The following is a 19,913-nucleotide window of genomic DNA, read 5'->3' on the forward strand; positions in this document are numbered from 1 at the left end:
ATACCAATAAAAGTGAATGTAATCTTGTTTGCGATTGAACCACAGCCGAACGGCTGAATCGATTGACATGAATGTTTGAACATAGTACATATCTGTACTGAGTTTTTATAAAGTCAGTTTCATTAAAGTGAGTACAATAAAGGGGTAGCGGGATTCAAAATTTATACCAAAAACAGAATAATTCAGGCTACAACAATAGATTCATTAATTATTAGATTTAAATATTATCTGTTTTTCATTTTTACATGTCAAGAAACATTATTCATTGTTTATAACGTAGGCTTTCATCATAACCCCCCCCCCAAAAAAAAAAATGGAAAATAAATATTTACAGTAAACTCAGGAAGAAAAAATTACAAAATAATAAAAGTACAATAATAAGATAACTGGCGACACGAAATAGTGTTTGGCACCAATATAAAAACTCTTCTTTCCTCCACAGGAAAAGAACAACTGGAACAATGCCAGTGAGGAAATGAACGAACTTTAGAAGCAAAAAACCAAGTACGCTATGTCTAACGACAGACTTATAATAGCACAAGAGGAGGTGGTCACAGAAAATAGAAAATGAAATTTCTGAGTTTAACGTCCTACGGTTATGTCTGTTAAGTTAAGGGAGACGATGACGAAAGCAATCGGAATGATAATGGAAGAATTGGTGGAATAAGAAAGTGGGAGGAAACAGGAGTACCCCACGAAAGCGTACAAGCACGATGTTGTCCACCACAAACTTATTTGGCCGGGGATCGTACCAGAGGTAAGCGCTCTACCACTGAGCCACCGTGCCCCCCCCCCCCCTAACGGAAGAGGCTAGGAATAAGAGAAAAAGTGACAATGAAAAAATGAAATGAAATATCTTGAGTTTTACGTCTCACGGTTATGCCGGTTAGGCTAAAGGAGGCAATGCTGATGAGTAATGATTGAAATGGTGGAATGAAGAAAGTGCGAGGAAACGGGAGAATCCCGAGAAAACCCACGCACACGGTGTTTGTCCACCACAAAGTTCACTTGGCAGGAGCAGAACCCTAAGCACAAGAGGTGAACGCTCTACCACTGAGCCACCGCGGCCCCAAAGTGACAATGAAGTCTGAAACAACTACAGAGGAGCAATGGAAACACTAATGCAGTTTCACAATTACCTCTTGATTTAAATACGTATCCTACGGAGTGGAACGGGATTTAAATTCTTCGCGCGAAAAACAAACAAACAAACAAACAAAAAATGCACCTTTTGAAATAATTTTTTGAACATATGGGTCGACTTGGATTTTCGTCATTCCATTTCGATTAAAACGCTCATCCTAAAAGGGAAGGCGTGGGAGCAGGGGTTCATATACACCATTCAAATGTTTTCCATAAACTCATTTCCCCACTGCCAAGAACGGGCATTCAGCTAATTTTAACACAAATCACACTTTCTCAGACACTTACGGTAGTATCTCTTTCTTTGAAATCCACTTTCACTTCACTGGGCTCCAACTTATGACCAAAATTGAGAAATCCAGGAAGCACCTTTCTTTCCTGAAGAATTTTCGGATGCATTTCCGGAGATCCTGGTTGAGAAGAAGGGGTTGGTTCAAAATCAAAACTTGGCAGTGCTGTTTTAATTGTGTTGAAAACACCTGTAACAGTTTTCGCAAGGAACTGGAATGGAAAAAAAAAGTAACATTATGTTAACATAACTGAAATGGTAAAAACATATTTTCTTATGTGATACTATGTCCAAGGTACCAGCAAAATAATGTTAACATTTTTCTTCAAAAATTAACCTGTTTTACCGTAAATTATGTTGGTAAAATATCGACGAATATAATAAAAATAGTATCAATCATCTTACTTTCGGAAATGAAATTTTTAAAATTGAAGGTTTACCAGTTTTCCAAAATATAATGTAGCCTAGAGTTGTTACGCGTAATGGACTGATAGGCGCAAATGTGATCTACAGGGTTTCGGGTATAATAATAATAATAATAATAATAATAATAATAATAATAATAATAATAATAATAATAATAATAATAATAATAATAATAATAATAAACTGGCGTGAAACCTTTCCAGGATCGTTGTGCACGCGCCCAGTGTACCCATTCTCTGAACTATTTGAATATAAAACTTCAAACTCTTTTGTTTGTAGCTATATAAGCAATATTTTAAATATTATATATATATATATATATCAAAGAAAAAGAATGTAGATATTAGAGCTTAAGTGGCATCGCATCGTAGTTTGCTTCACAAAATCGCAGAAATGCGATAAAAACGCAAAATGTGATCATAATTTATTCCCGAATGAGATATTTTTATTAAAAATAAAACATATACTTCATTCCTTTATGACAGAATGATCTTACAAAGCTGAAGTGAAAAAGGTTTTCTTGAAAAATCCAGTATTTTTCCCTTAGGAGTCTTTTAGATTCTCAATAACAGGCGCCAAGCCAATACGGACTACACAGTATACTAGTAAAGCCTTGTCTTAAAAAGACTGCAATGACGTTATTGTGTGGAACATTTTATTTTATGTGGAAATTAAGCGTCTCAATGGGCTTTCGAGATGCAAGACATCACACTTAATTTTCGGAAACTACACTAATGTTAGATCACTAGGAAAAACATGAAATTTTACTTTCTTTTTTTCATAGGTTTCAAACTCTGTTAGAGGGACCGTAAATATACCTATTTGATAGTATTCGCCCAGAAATATATTCTTTTTGCTATTTCTTATTTCCTATGAAAATGCGAAAGAAAAATAGTCTTACAAAATTCAAAAGGTGGAAAAACGAATTGAATCTGAAAGCGCTTGGCTATGATATAGGTATGCATACTGAACATGTGTGAAATTAAGTTACTGCTCTTATTTTTTATTATTATTTTCTAATTTCATAAAAAAATCCACTTCGTAGATTACATAATTCCAATTTCTCGCTTCTAGACAGAATTATGGACTCAGCATTTAATAAAAAAGTCCTCCATATGGACATTGCAAACAGTTATCTTTTTAGACAATCTCTGTAAGATGAAAAAATTGGTGCTTTCTCGTTTTTACTTTGAATATATTTGTAATTACTCTTTCTGTATACTTCGGTTCTTATTATCATACTTGTTTATTTTTTTTTTTTTATTTTATGTCCACAGGAAATAGTAAAGTATACTGTTTCCATTATTATTTTACGAGTATCATTATTTTCTTTGGCGCTGAAAATACTTATAAACTGAAATATAAATTTAAATCTGTTAAGCAATTTGCTACTCAAAAAGCAAAAACAAAAAACTGATTATATATATACACACAGCGTATTTCAAAACAACACTGACAACGTTTGGGAGGTGGTTCCTGACATCAAGATAAGACAAAAAGTATAGACAAACCTCGGGATGCACAAATGCTTCCTTTCGGAGTTATAGGCTGCCGAAAACATGGAAAAAATGAACTTTAAAAAGTCCATAGCTTCAAAACTGTGGAACCTACGGTAATCAAGTCAAGCCTTCACTTAGGAAGTAATACGTGCGCTATTCAAAAATACATGTTTAAGAACCCTAAGGTACTCACGAAGCAATTTTTATAGAGGGAGTTTTGCTACGAGCATATAATTTGAAGTACTCTTAAACTACCTTTTATAAAAATTATTGCTGAAATAGCGCAGGATTCTGAAACTTGGATATTCGGATAGGGAACATACTAGTTCCTAAGTAAAGTCTTGACCCGACTACGGTAGGTCCCATAATTTTGGAGCTATTGACCTTTAAAGTTCATTTTTTCATGTTTTCGACAGCCTATAACTCCGAAAGGAAGCATTTGTGCACCCAGGTTGGTCTATACATTTTGTCTTATCTTGGTGTCAGGAATCACCTCCCAAACGTTATCGGTGTTGTTTTGAAACACCATATATATCATTGGATTTACAATGAAGAAATAGTCCCAGACCTCGTTGCTTTCCGCAAGTCATTACTCTCTTAAAAAATGACGACAGTCACCTTTTGTACACTAACAGAAAGAATGATACGGTATTTTCAAGACAAAGTTACCACTGCGTTGTAATAATCGTGATGATTTTTATAACTTAATGCAATTACAGAAGAATTCGACTCCACCCCAGAGATTTAATAATAATAATAATAATAATAATAATAACTTACCTTATCTATTCTTGGAACAGGTAATTCTGGAGCTTTTTTAACGAATGCTATGGAGGCATCGGTTCCATAGGCCAAGAATTCACGAAGCTCTGCGGAGGCTGACAAATCTGCTCTAGCACATAACTGTTGCAGAAACTTCTCGAGTATTGGACGACGATTGGCAGTCGTTGATTGGTCGACTTTTCCAAAAGGTAAGTTGATCCACTTGGATGGTCCTTTTAGACCTAGAACAATACATGTATAGTTCTCAACACCGTTTCTAGACCTAGAACAATACATGTATAGTTCTCAACACCGTTTCTAAGTTTTTCGTTCCACAAAATTCTGTAATATATGTTTAAAAAGACAAAATGATTTCAAGGCTTCTCTCGCCTCTTCATTAGGTAAAATTTTTCAGCTGCACTGCTCACCTTATGACATGTCCATGGATCCCCGTCTGGAAAAATCCGTAACTACTTTTGAAATAAAAACCTTTTCCTTTCTCTATATTTCTCATAAATGGCAAGAGTACAATTCAACTAGATAAACGTAAATGACAAAAGTTAAAAAAACAAGATGTGATGAAGCCAATACGAAGTATGATCAAAATATGTGGTGAATAATTTTATTAGAAACACAGTAATAAGCTTACGTGGAATTTGATTTAAGCTCCTTCTAAGTACTGTTCTTGGCTAGCAATGCACTTATTCCAACGTTGAATTCATGACTGGAAGCATTTCTAGAGGGCTTCTTTTGCAAGCGCGTTCAGCTGTTCTACCGTGGCCCCCTCACTGTCAAATAGTGTCAAAACGTTTTCCTTTAAGCACGATTTTAAGTTTTGGGAAGAGCCAGAAGTCGCATGGTGTTATATCTGGAAAGCACAGTGAATGTGGACAGACAGGAATATTCTTTTTGGCCAAAAAGCTTGCGGATCAAAAGCAAGGTGTGGCATGGTGCGATTTCGTGGTGAATAAGGAAGCTCTTTGTCCATTCAATCGGCGGCGGTTAAAATGCTTTTCGCTGACCAATATGAGATGTATAGTTCTTCGGAAAGCTCTCAAATAGTCATTCGCTGTTTGAACAAATTATTAGCGCCACTTTTTGTAGGTTTTCACCCGTTTTTGACGTCGAAGGACGTCTTGATCGTTGCTCGATTTCAATCGACTTCTTGCCGCTTTTGAATTGCTCATACCACTTGCAACAGTCTCCAACGGCACCACTTCATCGCCATACACGGATTTTGACATTTCGTGACCTTCTTTGGCTTTTTTTTTTTTTTTTTTTTTTTTCAACTTAGAACAAGCCTTAATGTTGACGCACAACAGACACTCTTAACATGTTCTCATTCTTCTGCCAGTAGAAGCCAACAAGCTCGTTTAAACTCAACACTTGTGATGTTTACTCCATAGGATGGTAATCCAAGTAGAGCAAAACATTACAATAGATAGTTGTTAATTGAATTTTTCTCCCGAGCGTTAACGAAGAAACAAGTTATCACAAAACTATAGTTTCTTCCACCGCTAACTACACATAGGCGAAAATTCAAATAACAACCTTAAACTTACTAATAGGACAAAACTTCAGCATCATTTAACATGAAAATTAATTAAACACTCCAAAAATCTACTTGTATCAATATATTGCACCATGCATGACAAGGCGAAGAACATGAGGCAGCACTTTCTGGACACAAATAACGTAAATGACACATACAAATCTGGATTTATGTTTAAGCTAAATATTATACTTACATCCCTTCGAAAATACAAAGTAATATTAATAACAATGTAAATGTCGATGTATTAAGATGACTTAGAAACAAATGGATATGTTAATACTACATTTTTGATAAATTATATCAGCAGCGATGTTAATATGAGCCTCTCGTTGAAAATCGGTTGGCACCGAATGATGGCTGCTTTACGCGGTTTCTCTCTTGTTCTCGTTGTTCGCGTGATCCCGCCTACCAAAGTGACGTAATCATAGGTAGGACTGTGATTGGCTGCCGTTGGTTGCCAAGGCCACGGGTGCTTCGTCTGCTGGATGTTGCTATCCGTACGAGGATGCGCAAGCTTAGCTATACTGTTTGTTTAAATATAGCATCCTTTTAGAATAAAAGGAAATTCAATTATCTGAAACGGGTACACCAAAAATAATGCACAAATGAGCTTATCACACACTGACTGTACCAAAGTTTTAGGCTACCAAGCTTGCTAGTTGAAATGGGTACAACATCGAAAGATGGTACTGTGCAACCACATTCACTGCACTTTTTGATCACACCTTGTAAAATATAGGCAATCCTTGATGTCTAGAACACATGGAGAAGGTGAACTACTGGGTACACAAATTGCTATATCGCTCTTTTTTTCAATAGTCTACACGAAAGACTTCCCTTCAACTGGGGGACTTCGTTGCAATAGCCCTTTTATATGGCAACAGAAAGTAAGTAATTTAAATTGTCCCGCTCTTTTGGACGTAACCTAGAAATGGCTCGGTCATGATCACAGAGATGCATGCAAGCGACTTTTAATGATAAAAAAAGAAAAAAGTAGGAAAAGTGAGAATTTTTGGTCAAAAAGTGGGAGTAAGTATGTTCACTAGTACAGGGTGTGAAAATTTGGTACCGAACCTGGCATCCACATCAGAGAATTTGGTTACTATTCTTTCGAAGACGAACACAGTAAAGACCAAATATATATACACACCAAGCTAATTCACGCCCTGCACTACTATACATCCTTTCTAAATATGCTTACACACCTGAATGTGAGGTAGTTCCATAAATTGGATAATGTTTATTAATAGTTACGTTTACGAGATATTAGTAATTCAGGCTATTTGTTTTCTGGAGGCACACAAGCAACTTTCATGTGCCCTTCTCACTTGAGGATTCTTCTTCATTTTTTTTAATTCTTCTGAAAAAAATCTCGAATTTATGCACTTTATAGTATTTTCGACTCATCGAAACCAAATAACCATTCAAAGGTGGAATTAAAGAAATATATTATGCAAGTACAGTAATGGTTCTAGAAAACAATGTTTCAATTAAGTTATGATATTTTTTTTTTTTTTTTTTTTTTTTTTTTTTTTCATAATAGGCTAACTGGTTGGGTAATAACAGTTTTTGAAACGCATGTTCTGTGGCCTTCTAATAGAAATCTTCATTCCACGTAACAAAAGAGACTGTTTTAGCTTTCATATTTTCTATAACTTTCTTGTTTTTGATCCTACTTCCAGTTCAGAATTATTCAACTCCTGAATTGAATTTGGAAATCTTGTCTAAATAGGTTCTTCAACATACTTCGAACTAAACTCAATGGCGAAGCGACAGAAACTCTTGACAAGAGAGCAAGCTTCTTCATGAAGTACATAAATTAGTAACTCCTCTTTCTGAGACAACTTTAAATTTATCAGTACTGACGCATATATTGGAAAATCCAACTGACTAAGAGGAGAATCTTGTATACACTGCAGTATCCTTTACATCGATCGTTTTGTCCTAACTTTTGGTCTAGTTTCGGAAACTGAAATATCTGTTTTTTATTGCTGGGCAGTAAGTTATAACTCTTTTAACACCATGTTTCAACAAAATACATCGTAAACTCCACGAAAATACTTATTTCTGATTGAAAAGTAGGACAACTTAAATTTCTGTAATTACTTTACATGCACAATAATACAACATTTGTTTCTTCTGTTACCTTTTAATGCATGTTTCAGTTTTGGATTCTCCTCCAGTCTTGTCTGAAGATTTAAGAACTCTTGAAATCTTCGTTTTACCGTGGTTGTTTGTAGAACAAGACGAGTTTCATTTGCTGCCCCGGATCCATCTGCATAACCTTCTCCCTCGCTTTTAGCTGCAGAAGCGTCCACTGCATATATACCATCATACTGTAACAGAGGAAGCACACTATACCATCATACTGTAACAAAGGAAAGCATACCACGTACACCACCATGCTGTAAACAAGGGAAGCATACTATAGCATATTACTGTAATTAAGAAAACATACTATACGACTAGTGTTGTAAAAAAACGGTTTTTTTTCTGTGAAGTTTTTTTTCAATAAAAAACATCGTTCTTTTTCATGTTTTTTTTCAAATGTCTGTTTTTTTTCTGGCAGCTATTATTTATTGATTTATGTTCAAGATTATTGAAATAATCAATAGAACTTGAGTCAAAGCCCTCGTAACTTACAAATCGTTTGTTTCCTTGTACCTATACGAGCAAAATCGTGTGATTATTCCTTTCGGACCCAGGTCATTTTTAGCGTTTTCCTACCTTGTCAGTTAGTGACTTATTTCTCAAAAACCATTTAACCTATTGATATGGTTAAGACCTTGTTTTTTTTTTTTAAAAAAAAAAAGGAATGTGGCTATTTTTGGCGTACGTTACATTGCAGTGTTGCGAGCGGGAGGGAAATTACTGAGGGAAATGTAGGGGTGAAAATTTACAAAAAAAAATCCCTAACCGAATTTCAAGACTTTTTGTATCTAGCACCACTGTTGCCATATAGGTCCAAGCCACCTAAAAAATTTCTTTGGTGCGTTGACAAGGTACAGTGAAAACCTGAACTCGCTGGCTTCCATTCAAAGAGAGAAAGAAAAAATTCTCTGTTTCCATACACATGAAATTTTGACACTTTTTACGCCTCAGAAGCAAAAATCAACAGATATGCCGGGGCTACAGCTTCTCTAATTATCCTATTGAAACTTTTTATGGTGCGTTCTGTAGGCTAAAGAGGAAGCTTTCAGGTAGTGGTACATTTGTTCCAACGTAGCGAGCAAGAGGGAAATAATAGAGGGGAAAGGGAAATTTGCCGAATTTTTCACTTAAAATCGGAAATTAATTGTTTTGGCTGGAAACACTGCCATAAAACAGACGTAAAGTATCTGAAAGTAAACCTTGGTACCATAAGAATGTATCCTACAAGTATCATGTCGATATCTAACAAAGTAAGCATGTATTTTTTAAAAAAATCTCATTCTAACTCAGAAATGCACAATTTTCTTACCATTTACAGAACATGGTTTATTATAAGCCTCAACTGTACTTCCCCTAATTATTCTACCGAAACTTTTTATGATGCGCTGTGTAGGCTAAGGATGAGGCTTTCAGACAGTAATACGTTTGTTCGAATGTAGCCAACAAGAGGGAAATAATAGAGACAAAAAGGGAATTTATCCAAAATTTCCCCCTAAAATCGGAGATTAAAATTTTCTGTAGCTGGCAACAGTGCTAGCAGACACACACAAACTATCTTAAAAGAAGCTTTGGTATCCCCATAATATACCCTACAAGTATTGTGACGATATCTAATAAAGTAAGCAGGTCATTAAAAATATTTCAGTCTACCTAAAAAAAATCAGTTATCTTTCCACTTAGAGAACAAGGTCTACTGTAAACCTCAACTGTACTTCCCCTAACTATCCTATTGAAACTTTCTATAGTGCGTTGTGAAGGGCAAAGACAAGACTTTCAGATATTGTTACTTTTGTTTCTATGTAGCCAACAAGAGGGATATAATAGACAAAACACGTAATTTTCCCCTAACATCTTGAATTAAAATTTTCCGTAGACACTTCTACCAGACAGACGAAAACTATCTTAAAATGAACACTGGTACATTACTAATATATTCTACAAGTATCATGGCGATATTTAAGAAACAATGCTTCTAATTATCAAAAATATATTTCGATAAACAGAAAAGTAGGGGAAAATCAGGAGTTAGAACCTAAATCCGAATTTTTCGTGCGTCCCCTAATTACCTCACTGTAACGATATGTACCCGAGTTGGTTCAGTAAGGACAAATGTTCGACTGGCGTAAGTTGACTTGCATGCGGACGTCTAGGAACGGTTTATAACAAATATTTCGATTTTTTTTTTGCCCAAACTTAAGGAGATTTTAAATTTCCATAGTTGGCAACACTGCGCGCAAGCCCGTCCAATTGATGTCAACAATTAGGTATCCATCCGCCGTATCTACCTGACAAGTCTTAAGGAGGTCTCTCTACAACGAATGAAGCTACAGGGGAAAAGTAATAAAGAAAATTCCAAAATTCTCGAATTTTTGACTGGGGTGAAATTTGAGAAGGAAATTCGACACACAGAAGAAAAAGAAACTAAAATGATATAATATGGACCAACCATATTTGGAAAAAAATATATACTGATTTCTTAATTACTAACCATACAGGAGCGGATTAAAAAAGTGACACACCCGTATGTGCCACTTTGGCCACCTGGGTCCGAAAGGGTTACGAGTGTACATTTAATTACATTTTTTTTTTACTACTAACTTGTGTTGTTGTAGTAATTATAGTCTTGACTAATAATAATATTGTTGTTGTAAACAATCACAATCTCTCCTTTTTACATCTTAGTTCCAATACTGATGCTGAGAAATGCAGGGTGTTTCAAAATGAATATCGGGGAATTAAGTCTTCGTAGTACTTATTACATTTTACGCACAATTATAAACAATACATCAAATAAAAGAACACCTCAAACAGTTTTTGCTTCAAGTGTTAGATGTGAGCTTCATTCGTCACATGGCACACATTGAGTCAATAGGTGAGAAAGGCCCATAAACTTTCCGCCATATGGCACAAAACATTCAATTCACACAGACGGTTGCACTGTAAATACAGATTCAGTCTTTGCAAAATTAAAACACATAGAGCTTTCTGGTCTCTATTTTCCATCTTTGCTACTTGCTCTTTCTAAAGGCAGACAGAGGAAACAATGCATGGCATGCGTGTGTACAAAACTTTGAGTTGCTCTTTCATTTGATAATACTTACAATTGTAAGTTAATTATAATAGATACTACAAAGTTTCAAACCCTAATATTCATTTTAAAACAACCTGCATTACTTAAAATTATGTCATCCTATATTCATGTCTTGTATGTACACTCGTGTCCAAAATTATTGTCGCATGTCTATAAATATGTTGTTGTAGGAATATAATTTGATAACGAATCCGCCTGGTATTTCTTATAATGTTAGTATATGTATAATCGGCAAAGACATGTATCTAGCAAATTTCATGTCAAAACAGCAGTAAATAAGAACAATAAAACGAAAATAAAACTTTCTTGTCCATTTAGCAACATTTTCTTTTACTCTTTCTCATTTTCGTATTTTAAATTCTTTTCCTTTGAAATTTACCACAAATATACATTTTCCGATTATACACACAGCATCAGTAGGCTATTAAAAGTACTCTGCAAAATCATTATCAAATTATATTATTTCAAGAAGACAGTTATAGGTATGCGACAATCATTTTGGACATGAGTGTACATATCATTAGAGCCTAGGCAGTTTGTCGCCCTTTGCCGCCTCCCTCTTTCTCCAGAAAGAACAAATCTTAAAAGTCACGATTTTAAGTATGCTACTCCAGCATGAACAACGAAGGGGAGGGAAACTACATTAGCACTCAGAAAGGCTTAAATACTTACTACAAATACAATATTGTTGTGTCTGTTTTTTTCTTTAAATATTAATCTATTATGTTAGTGAAAGATAAAGCAAATATATCTGAAAGATGGTAATCCTTTTTATAGAATTCAATATCGAGTTTCAATCTCAACATATCAGTTTGCAATTATAGTGCAACTAGCCCTTTTACCTTTATTTCTTTATTTTCCTTCTACATCTGTTATTTTTTTAAAGTGTTTCCAACTTCAATGATAACGATCTTATTTGCGACAAAGACAAGAGAAGCTTTCATATCAGAACTCTGAAAACTAACCAAAGGGGACAGGCATTCGAGAATTGAGTTCTTGTATTTGACAACAATCAAGCAATTTATTCTGGGATTTATTTTACCATTTGCTTTAGCACTGATCATGTGACTTAAACTAATGCGACCTAAACATAATTTCTGAATGTAGTATTCAAATAGAAGGTCAGCTTAGTAAATTTAGCTACCATGATCATGAAGTCTGTTTCCAACAAGAAATATTTGTTTTAAATAAAATACTTATGACAGATATTGCAGCCCCGTGCAAATGCACGTATTGCACATATGGTAGAGCCGGCAATGCATATTATATATCTAGTCGACAAATTATTTATATATGATATTCAGAAAAGTATTAGTAGGCAAATTAGTACTAGTTTTTACCTTTAGACAAGTTATTTGCATTTTATACTGTTCGTGATATTATTGTCGTACTTATTAAAGGCCTACTTTCACGAAAAAAACAAATGTTCATTTATACTTTTATTTCTTCGTTGATATTGGTGAAACAGTACAGAAACCCGGATTATTAGTAGGTACGCTACTCATATAAATTGTAAAATATTTGACCCGTATCAGTATTTAGTGTTTAATTTATGTTGCATTTTATGGTAATTATACCTACATAAAAATACCTCAGACTTAAATGACGTAAGATACATTACAAATGACTATTTGAAAAAAAACGAAATTTAGAAAAAAAACGAGAGGCAATGTTTTTTTTCTAAAAAAAACGAACATTTCTGAAAAAATACGAACGGTTTTTTTTCTATTTACAACACTATATACGACCATATTGTCACAAAGCATACCATAGCATCTTACTGTAACAGAAGGAATACAATACCATCATATGTAACAAACGAAGCATATTGTACCATTATACTGTAATAAAGGAAGCTCACCGTACCATGATACTGTAATAAAGGAAGCACGCTATACTATAATACAGCAACAAAGGAAGCATACTGTATCATAATACTGTGATGAAGAGAACATACTGTACCATATCACTGAAAACAGAGAGGGAATATTGTACTAAAAGCATACTACGCCATAGTTCTATAGTAAACGTTCTACCATCACAACGTAATAAAGCTAGAATATTTTTCCATTATACCGTAATAAAGGTGGCATATTGTACCAACAATTGTAATAGAGTATATATATTAATAGCACAGTAATGAATGAAACATACTGTAGTAATGGTATCACATATACCATCACACTACACAAAGCACACACATATACATATATATGATAAAACATTGATTAAATTTGCAATACTGCTTAAAATTATGTAACTGCGAGAATTTTTTAATTACAATTACCAAAATCTATTGCTCTAATATTACAGATGCAAAAAAGTAGTAATATTTTTTTTAAGATTTCTTACAAAAACGTCATTTAAGCAGTACAACAATCTCAGATGTTTCAGATGGAGTGAAGTACAAAACATAACAGGATAACCGTTGTGGGTCTGCATAACTAGGTCAGACCGCAAATGGCATATTCAACTGTCTACAGCTATTCGGGATTACCCTTGTGTACTTTTACCGGACATGTCAAACAAGAACATGCACATTTGTTTGTGAATGCCCCTGTACCGACTTGTATGGAGAATGTGAGAATTAAATCAGTCAAATCTTAAGTTTGGTTAGAAGAGGCAATAAAAGTCTGAAGCACACGCTTAAGAGGAACAGAAGTTGTAAATACAAATTTTGTGTAGTGGAGATAAGTGACAAACATAAAAGAAATACGAAACAATCTATGAAACGAAAAAATAAAAAGGCAGCATAGCGTAAAAGTAGTTGTACAGATTGGAATTACCTGTAAAGAAATCAATGACAAAACCTTCAGGACGAAGTGATCATGGTCTAATGATTAGGGCAACAAACTACCAATGCAAAGAGATAGTTTGAATCCACAGAAGCAACTTTTTTTTATTTATACAAAATTTTTTGTGGTGCTTGATAGGCGATGTCACGCGTTTGCTATTGTTGTTGTTGATAGAATTGTGACGACGAAAATTAAGTTTGTATGATCCCAAATACAATAATGTTTAAAGCATTTCGAATCGATTGCTCCACACTTTGGCACGACTGAAATTTTTCATTTTACGTTTTTCTTTGCACTGAGGCTATATGAAAACATTCGCTACAGTTTAACGCGGGTTCCGAATTATTCAGCCCCACTGGGAATTGAACCTGTGGCCAGGTGCACCAACTGTGGCATGGAAGCAAGTTATAATATAGGATTTATTCTCAAATTTAAGGGATCACTTCACATATTTTGTGGGGCCTTGAACAAAGAACTGAGAAGAAGACTCATTAAATGCTTCATGTGGAGTATTGTATTATATAGCGCACAAACATGGACGTTAAGCAAAAAACGATGAGAAATGACTGGAAGGTTCTGAAATGGGATGTAGAGAAAAATCGAGAGCTGGGATGAGCGGAAAACAAAAGAGAAAAATTTAGAAATGGTGAAAAAAAAAAGAATTTTAAATGTGATTAAAGAAAGGAAGAGAAACTGGTTGGAATATTGGCTGAGAAGGAACTGTATCATGAGGGACGTGCTAGAGAATATGGTAGCAGGAAAGAAAGGAAGGAGGTTACAATTGATGAACGGTATTACGACAGAAAAGTCGTACGTAAAGACGAAGAGTTTAGATTAAGACCGTGGAGTACAGGGTTCTTAGATGTGCTAAGTGACCTACCGATAATGATGATGACTAAGGCCCGGATTTTTATGTAGTACAAAGTACCGAAATATGTACATAAATATGTAACAAAAATCAATGAAATATGTAAGAAATATGTTAAAAATATGAAAATATGAAAAAAAAAATTCGTGTTTATTTTGTGTCTGTGCATTTTCTTAGCTAATAAATATACTGTAACATATTTATGTAATAAAAGCTTAACAAGTGTAAATAACTTCCTACAGATACGTACAAATTTTTAAGAGAAACAAATGAAAATATGTATCAAGAAAGTAAAAAATTACATTATTGAACATAAAAAAAATATTGATTTTTTTTTTAGCTTCTCGCTAACATTTGCAATCCACCCGAAATTACTTGCAATGTACGCTAGTGAACATTGAACAACAGGATTTTTGAGCGTACTTTGAGAATCACGCACTGCTGCACTGGTCTCTGCAGGAAATGTGGTGACAACTGACTTTACAGCATCACAATTTTCATTGTAGAAGTTAACAGCCTTTATCCAGGTACCCCACCGTGTCAGTACAGGCTGCGGTGGTAGCGACATATTTGGTAGCATATTGTTGTAGCACTGCACACGACCAGGGGCTTTCACAAAAACTTTCTTAGTAGAAGACACAAGCTCATTGACTTCAGGGAAGTTGATCCGCACCTCCTCTGCTACACGATGTAATCCATGGACCAAACAGCACATATGAATGAGGTTTGGGTAGAACACTTTAAGCGCATCGGCAGCTCCTAACATGTACGCCGCAGCATCAGAACACATCAGAAGCACTTTTTCTGCAGGAACACTTTCTGGCCACAACACTCTCAGTCCATCATTTACGAAACGTGCAACTGTGGAATGGTTTGTTTTGTCCAAAACTTTTGAACAGATCAGAAATGGTAGTGATGGAGAATCAGGGTCAAGCTTTCCTACCACCAGATTGGCAACGAAACATCCTAATACGTCTGTAGTTTCATCCACCGTAAATCATATATGCGAATCACCAATTTCAGCTCGAATGTGTTTGATAGTATCTTCATAGCACACATCCAAATAATTATTGCGGATAGTAGCCTAGATTCGTCAGGAATGTGTCTCTTGCAATGTTTTTCCAAAAAGGACGCGAACTGTGGGACTTGCAATTTGTGCCACGGTATGTCTGCTGCTATGAACGCATTGGCAGGGTCTTTATAAAACTCACTGCTGTTTTCAGATGTGGTTTTGTTTGGGTTAAAAGTTTTTGCTTTGTGGCACGCTGTAACACGTTGTTTTTCATATGAATAGCTGTTTTCATGTTCTGATCCAATTGCGACTTCATTGAACAGCCCACTTTCTTATCGAATACTTCACAAAATACAATTTTACCGTCTGTGGTATAAGAGTCATCCATAGCTATTCACGATTTCAATTTTGACGCTAAAGAGGAAGCCATCATTGAAAACAAGAAACTGAATCGGTCACAAGCTGCACACTAACAAACCGGTCGCGAAACTGAATCCTTTTTCCTTTTGTTTGAAGGAAGAAGTGGCGGAGTAGCCATCAAGTCATACAAATGCGATTTTTTATTCGATTTAAGAAACAAGTTATAAAGCCTAGCCGCTCCAATCACCTCCCTCTCACCGCCACCCCCACCCGTAGAGGTTGCACATACAAAAAAAAGTGAGAAAGCCAGCCAACTGTGTGCGTTTTAGTTTGTTTTGTCGGCACACATCCGAGTGGCGTCTGCTTGCAAAGGCGATAAGCACAAAAATCCTTAGGGTATATATTGTTTCCTTTCTTTATATATAAAAAACATTTTTTTTCAGGATTGGAAGCGATAACTGACGACGTTTCTTTGCATATTGTAGAGTGTACGATTTGTTTTAACCCAGCTTCCCCGCATTGCAAATCGGTTGAACAAAGTGAGAGAAAAAATACAGATAATTAAATAAAGTATTTTTTGAGTTATTGTTCCATATATAGGCCTATTTTTATTTACGTATTATTTAAAGAAAATTAGCGAAAAGGAGCAAGGAAACTGAATTTATGTAAAAAAAAAAAAATATGCACAGTAGATGGAAAATATGTAACAGACTTCAAAATATGTAAAAATATGTAACGTGATTTTGATATATATGGCTTTTTATTTCGTAATTTGCGAACATTTCATATTTTCACCAGCGTACATACAAAGGAAAAAATATGTAAAAACATAAAAATCCGGGCCTTAATGATGACTGTATAAACTACTTGACACATTGAAAAGTACTTTACATAAGTTGAAAGTACACACGGAGTTCTGATAACTTCTCAAATTTCATTCCAAAAATTTCAGAAACATCGGATGGGCATATTTCACAGAGGAATATACAGTTGCCTTTAAGTGAAATTCAAATTACAGGTAAACACAAGGCAAATATACAATGGATTAGTATTCATTGCCCGTTGATTCGCTCAGACAGAGATTTCAAGTTTTCCTGTACATTTTAAACTGATATCCATGATATAATTTCTACGAGGTTAATTTAGCAAAAATAAGAAAAAGTAGACAAGAATCATATTTTAAGTACCTTAGGCCGTGAACTTATTAGCCGTCCCTCGTAATTTAACATTTCTCACAACAGGATAATGAGGGCACATTTTATGACTCTTCAAGGCAGAATTTGGCCTTAAGACCGCACGTTCCCCAGCTCTACCCTAATAAACATTTATTTTTCTATGATCATACGAGGGCAAGTCAAGAAAGACTTGGACTGATTTTTTCCCGGCAGTTCTGTTAACGCTGGAGCTTCATAGTTTGGCATACAAGTAGGGTGGGTCTTGCTGTGCATATATATAAAATGATGCTAAGGAATCATTGCATGTTTGGTAACCACGACTTTTTATTGCAGGTGATGTTCTGCGCCGCCTCTAGAAGTCGCCTGTAGAAGAAATGGAGTCATTACGAGATTAGCAATTTGCAGCTATACGGTTCTGATATCGCCTGGGGAAAAGTGCAACAGAAACTCTAGGAATGTTGAGAGCAGCCTATAAAGATGACGCTCTGCCACGATGTACCATGTTCTGGTGGTTCAAAGAGTTTAAAGAGGGCCGAATGACAATCACGAAAGCTGGTGGACCAGGTGTATCAGTGTCAACTGTTACTGAGGTGAACATTAACACGGCAGCAGTGAACATTAACACGGCAGCAGTCATTGTTAGAGAAGATCGCCGCATCAGTATCGACGATCTGGCCGCCGCACTACGCATATCTCATGGCAGTGCCTTCAAAATTTTGCATGACCACCTCCACATGAGCCGAGTGTGTGCGCGATGGATTCCGCGACTCCTGACACCAGAGCAGAAGGCCGTTCGAGTGGAGATTTGCAGGGAGCTGTTGCAAAGGTTTGAGGATGGTGGAGACGCCTACCGCACCGTGGGACTTTTTTCTATTCCCTGCCCTAAAATCCAGACTGTGTGGACGCCGCTTCTCCGATAATTCCGAGGTTCTGAAGGCATCGGAGGCGGTTTTGAAGGACCTCTCAAAGAATGGCCTGCGACACGTGTTTGAGGACTGGAAGACTCGAATGAAAAAGTGCATTCAAATGGGCGGGGACTACTTTGAAAAGGATCATGTGCCTGTTGCTGAGTAATAATAAATTGCCTAGAAAAAAAATCAGTCCAAGTCTTTCTTGACTAGCCCTCGTACGAACTTAGTTTTCATTGTCAAAATTAGATTATTAAGAATGCTACTTCTACCTTACTTTAGAGTAAACTATTAAAACGCATGGTCTATGAAGAACCATAAACATAAAATAATGAAAGAACACTGAGTGGATTCGAACTATAGTCCTTCGATTCGTTGACTAACTATGGTCCTTCGACTATCTTAACCATTAAACCGGAACCATCTCGCCCTGAATGTCACTGATGTTCTTAATGAAATCGAAAATGAAATGAAATCTTTGAGTTTTACGTCCCACGGTTATGCCGGTTGGCTAAAGGAGACTGTGATTATGAGAAATGAATGAAATGGTGGAATGAAGAAAGTGGGAGGAAACGGGAGAACCCCGAGAAAACCCACGCACACGGTGTTTGTCCACCACAAAGTTCACTTGGCGGGAGCAGGGTTTGAACCCGGGACCCCATGCACCAGAGGTGAACGCTCTACCACTGAGCCACCGCGGCCCCCTTAATGAAATCGAATTCTGTCTTTCATAGTTTCTTTTTTTCGTATTTTTCTTATGTGGTCGTCACTTACCTATACTATGCATTATTTGTATTTACAACTTCTGCCTTCTTATGTAATGTATTCCGCACTTTCTTTGCTTCTTTCCACAAAATTACAGTCTCATCTAATTTCTCATATTCTCTAGATTAGTTGGTGTAGAAATGTCAGACTCACAAACAGGTGTACATTTACTTGTTTCACAGATAGTACCAACAAATGTTCACTATCACAGATTGTTCATGTATAGCAGGGATTCTAAGGGCCATCAGAAATGCGCATCTCAGTGCAACGAAATCTGGTGCATAAATGAAAAGCTCCGTAGCGAAAGATATCAGACTACATCCACGAAGCATGTACGATTACTGCGTGAGGATCCGGGGGTTCGGGTGTACAAATGCCGCAAAGGATATTTCCTAACTCCTACCTAAGGTGGAATAGGGACATTAGATCACAGTAGCTTCTTCAGCGGTTCACAAGACATCTTATTTATGGACGAAAAGTTCTTCAGCACTGAGGACTACCTGAACGCATAAAATGACTGGGTGTATACGCAACATCGTCTAAAGAAGCCACTACGATCACTACAAGGGTGCAACGAACGCAATATCTTACCGTGATGAAGGTGTGATGCAGAGCCTCAAACTATAAAGTCACAAAGATCTGCTTCTGCGAAACTGGTGTGAAAATGTGTGCTCTGAACTATCAGTCTGATGTTCTGACAACTGCAGTTGATTCTCGCAACCATTATCAACTGGACCTTCTAAAAATGACTGTGCTCCGAGCACAAGGTAAAGTCGATTTAGCGCAACTCCAAATTGCTCTCAACTTTCTCACGGCGGATGAATGGCCGGCTGGCAGCCTACTCTGGTACTGCTTCCCTGAAACATGTCCTTATGTGAACAGTAGCAATGCTTCCTTTGGAAGTGATGAATGCTGCCAATGACGACTGGCTAATGTATTTATGGATCTCTGTGACTGCCCGCGGCGTATACATTTTGAATAACCTGTACTTGTGAACTGGACTGTAACCAATAAATCTCTATATTGTAAGGTTCTGCATGTCTACACGTCAAGCAATAACCACGTGTGAACTACATGTGTTAGTAATAAATAAAAACAAACAGACGACGGTCCC

At 36.1% G+C, this 19,913-nt stretch overlaps 1 protein-coding gene across 1 annotated transcript in view; it reads right to left on the reverse strand.

The window, feature by feature from the left end:
* LOC145684144 (uncharacterized) overlaps positions 1–19,913 on the reverse strand; it is a 58,816-nt gene that overhangs the window by 14,252 nt on the left and 24,651 nt on the right. The window contains exons 4-6 of the mRNA XM_081756086.1: positions 7,821–8,010; positions 4,138–4,361; positions 1,432–1,644 (exon numbers count right to left, since the gene is read on the reverse strand). Of these exons, the coding sequence (XP_081612212.1) occupies positions 1,432–1,644; positions 4,138–4,361; positions 7,821–8,010 (627 nt within the window). The remainder of the gene's footprint in view (positions 1–1,431; positions 1,645–4,137; positions 4,362–7,820; positions 8,011–19,913) is intronic.

The sequence above is a fragment of the Thermobia domestica genome, chromosome 4, assembly GCF_964235325.1.
Source record: "Thermobia domestica chromosome 4, izTheDome1.hap1.1, whole genome shotgun sequence".
Lineage (NCBI taxonomy): Eukaryota > Metazoa > Arthropoda > Insecta > Zygentoma > Lepismatidae > Thermobia > Thermobia domestica.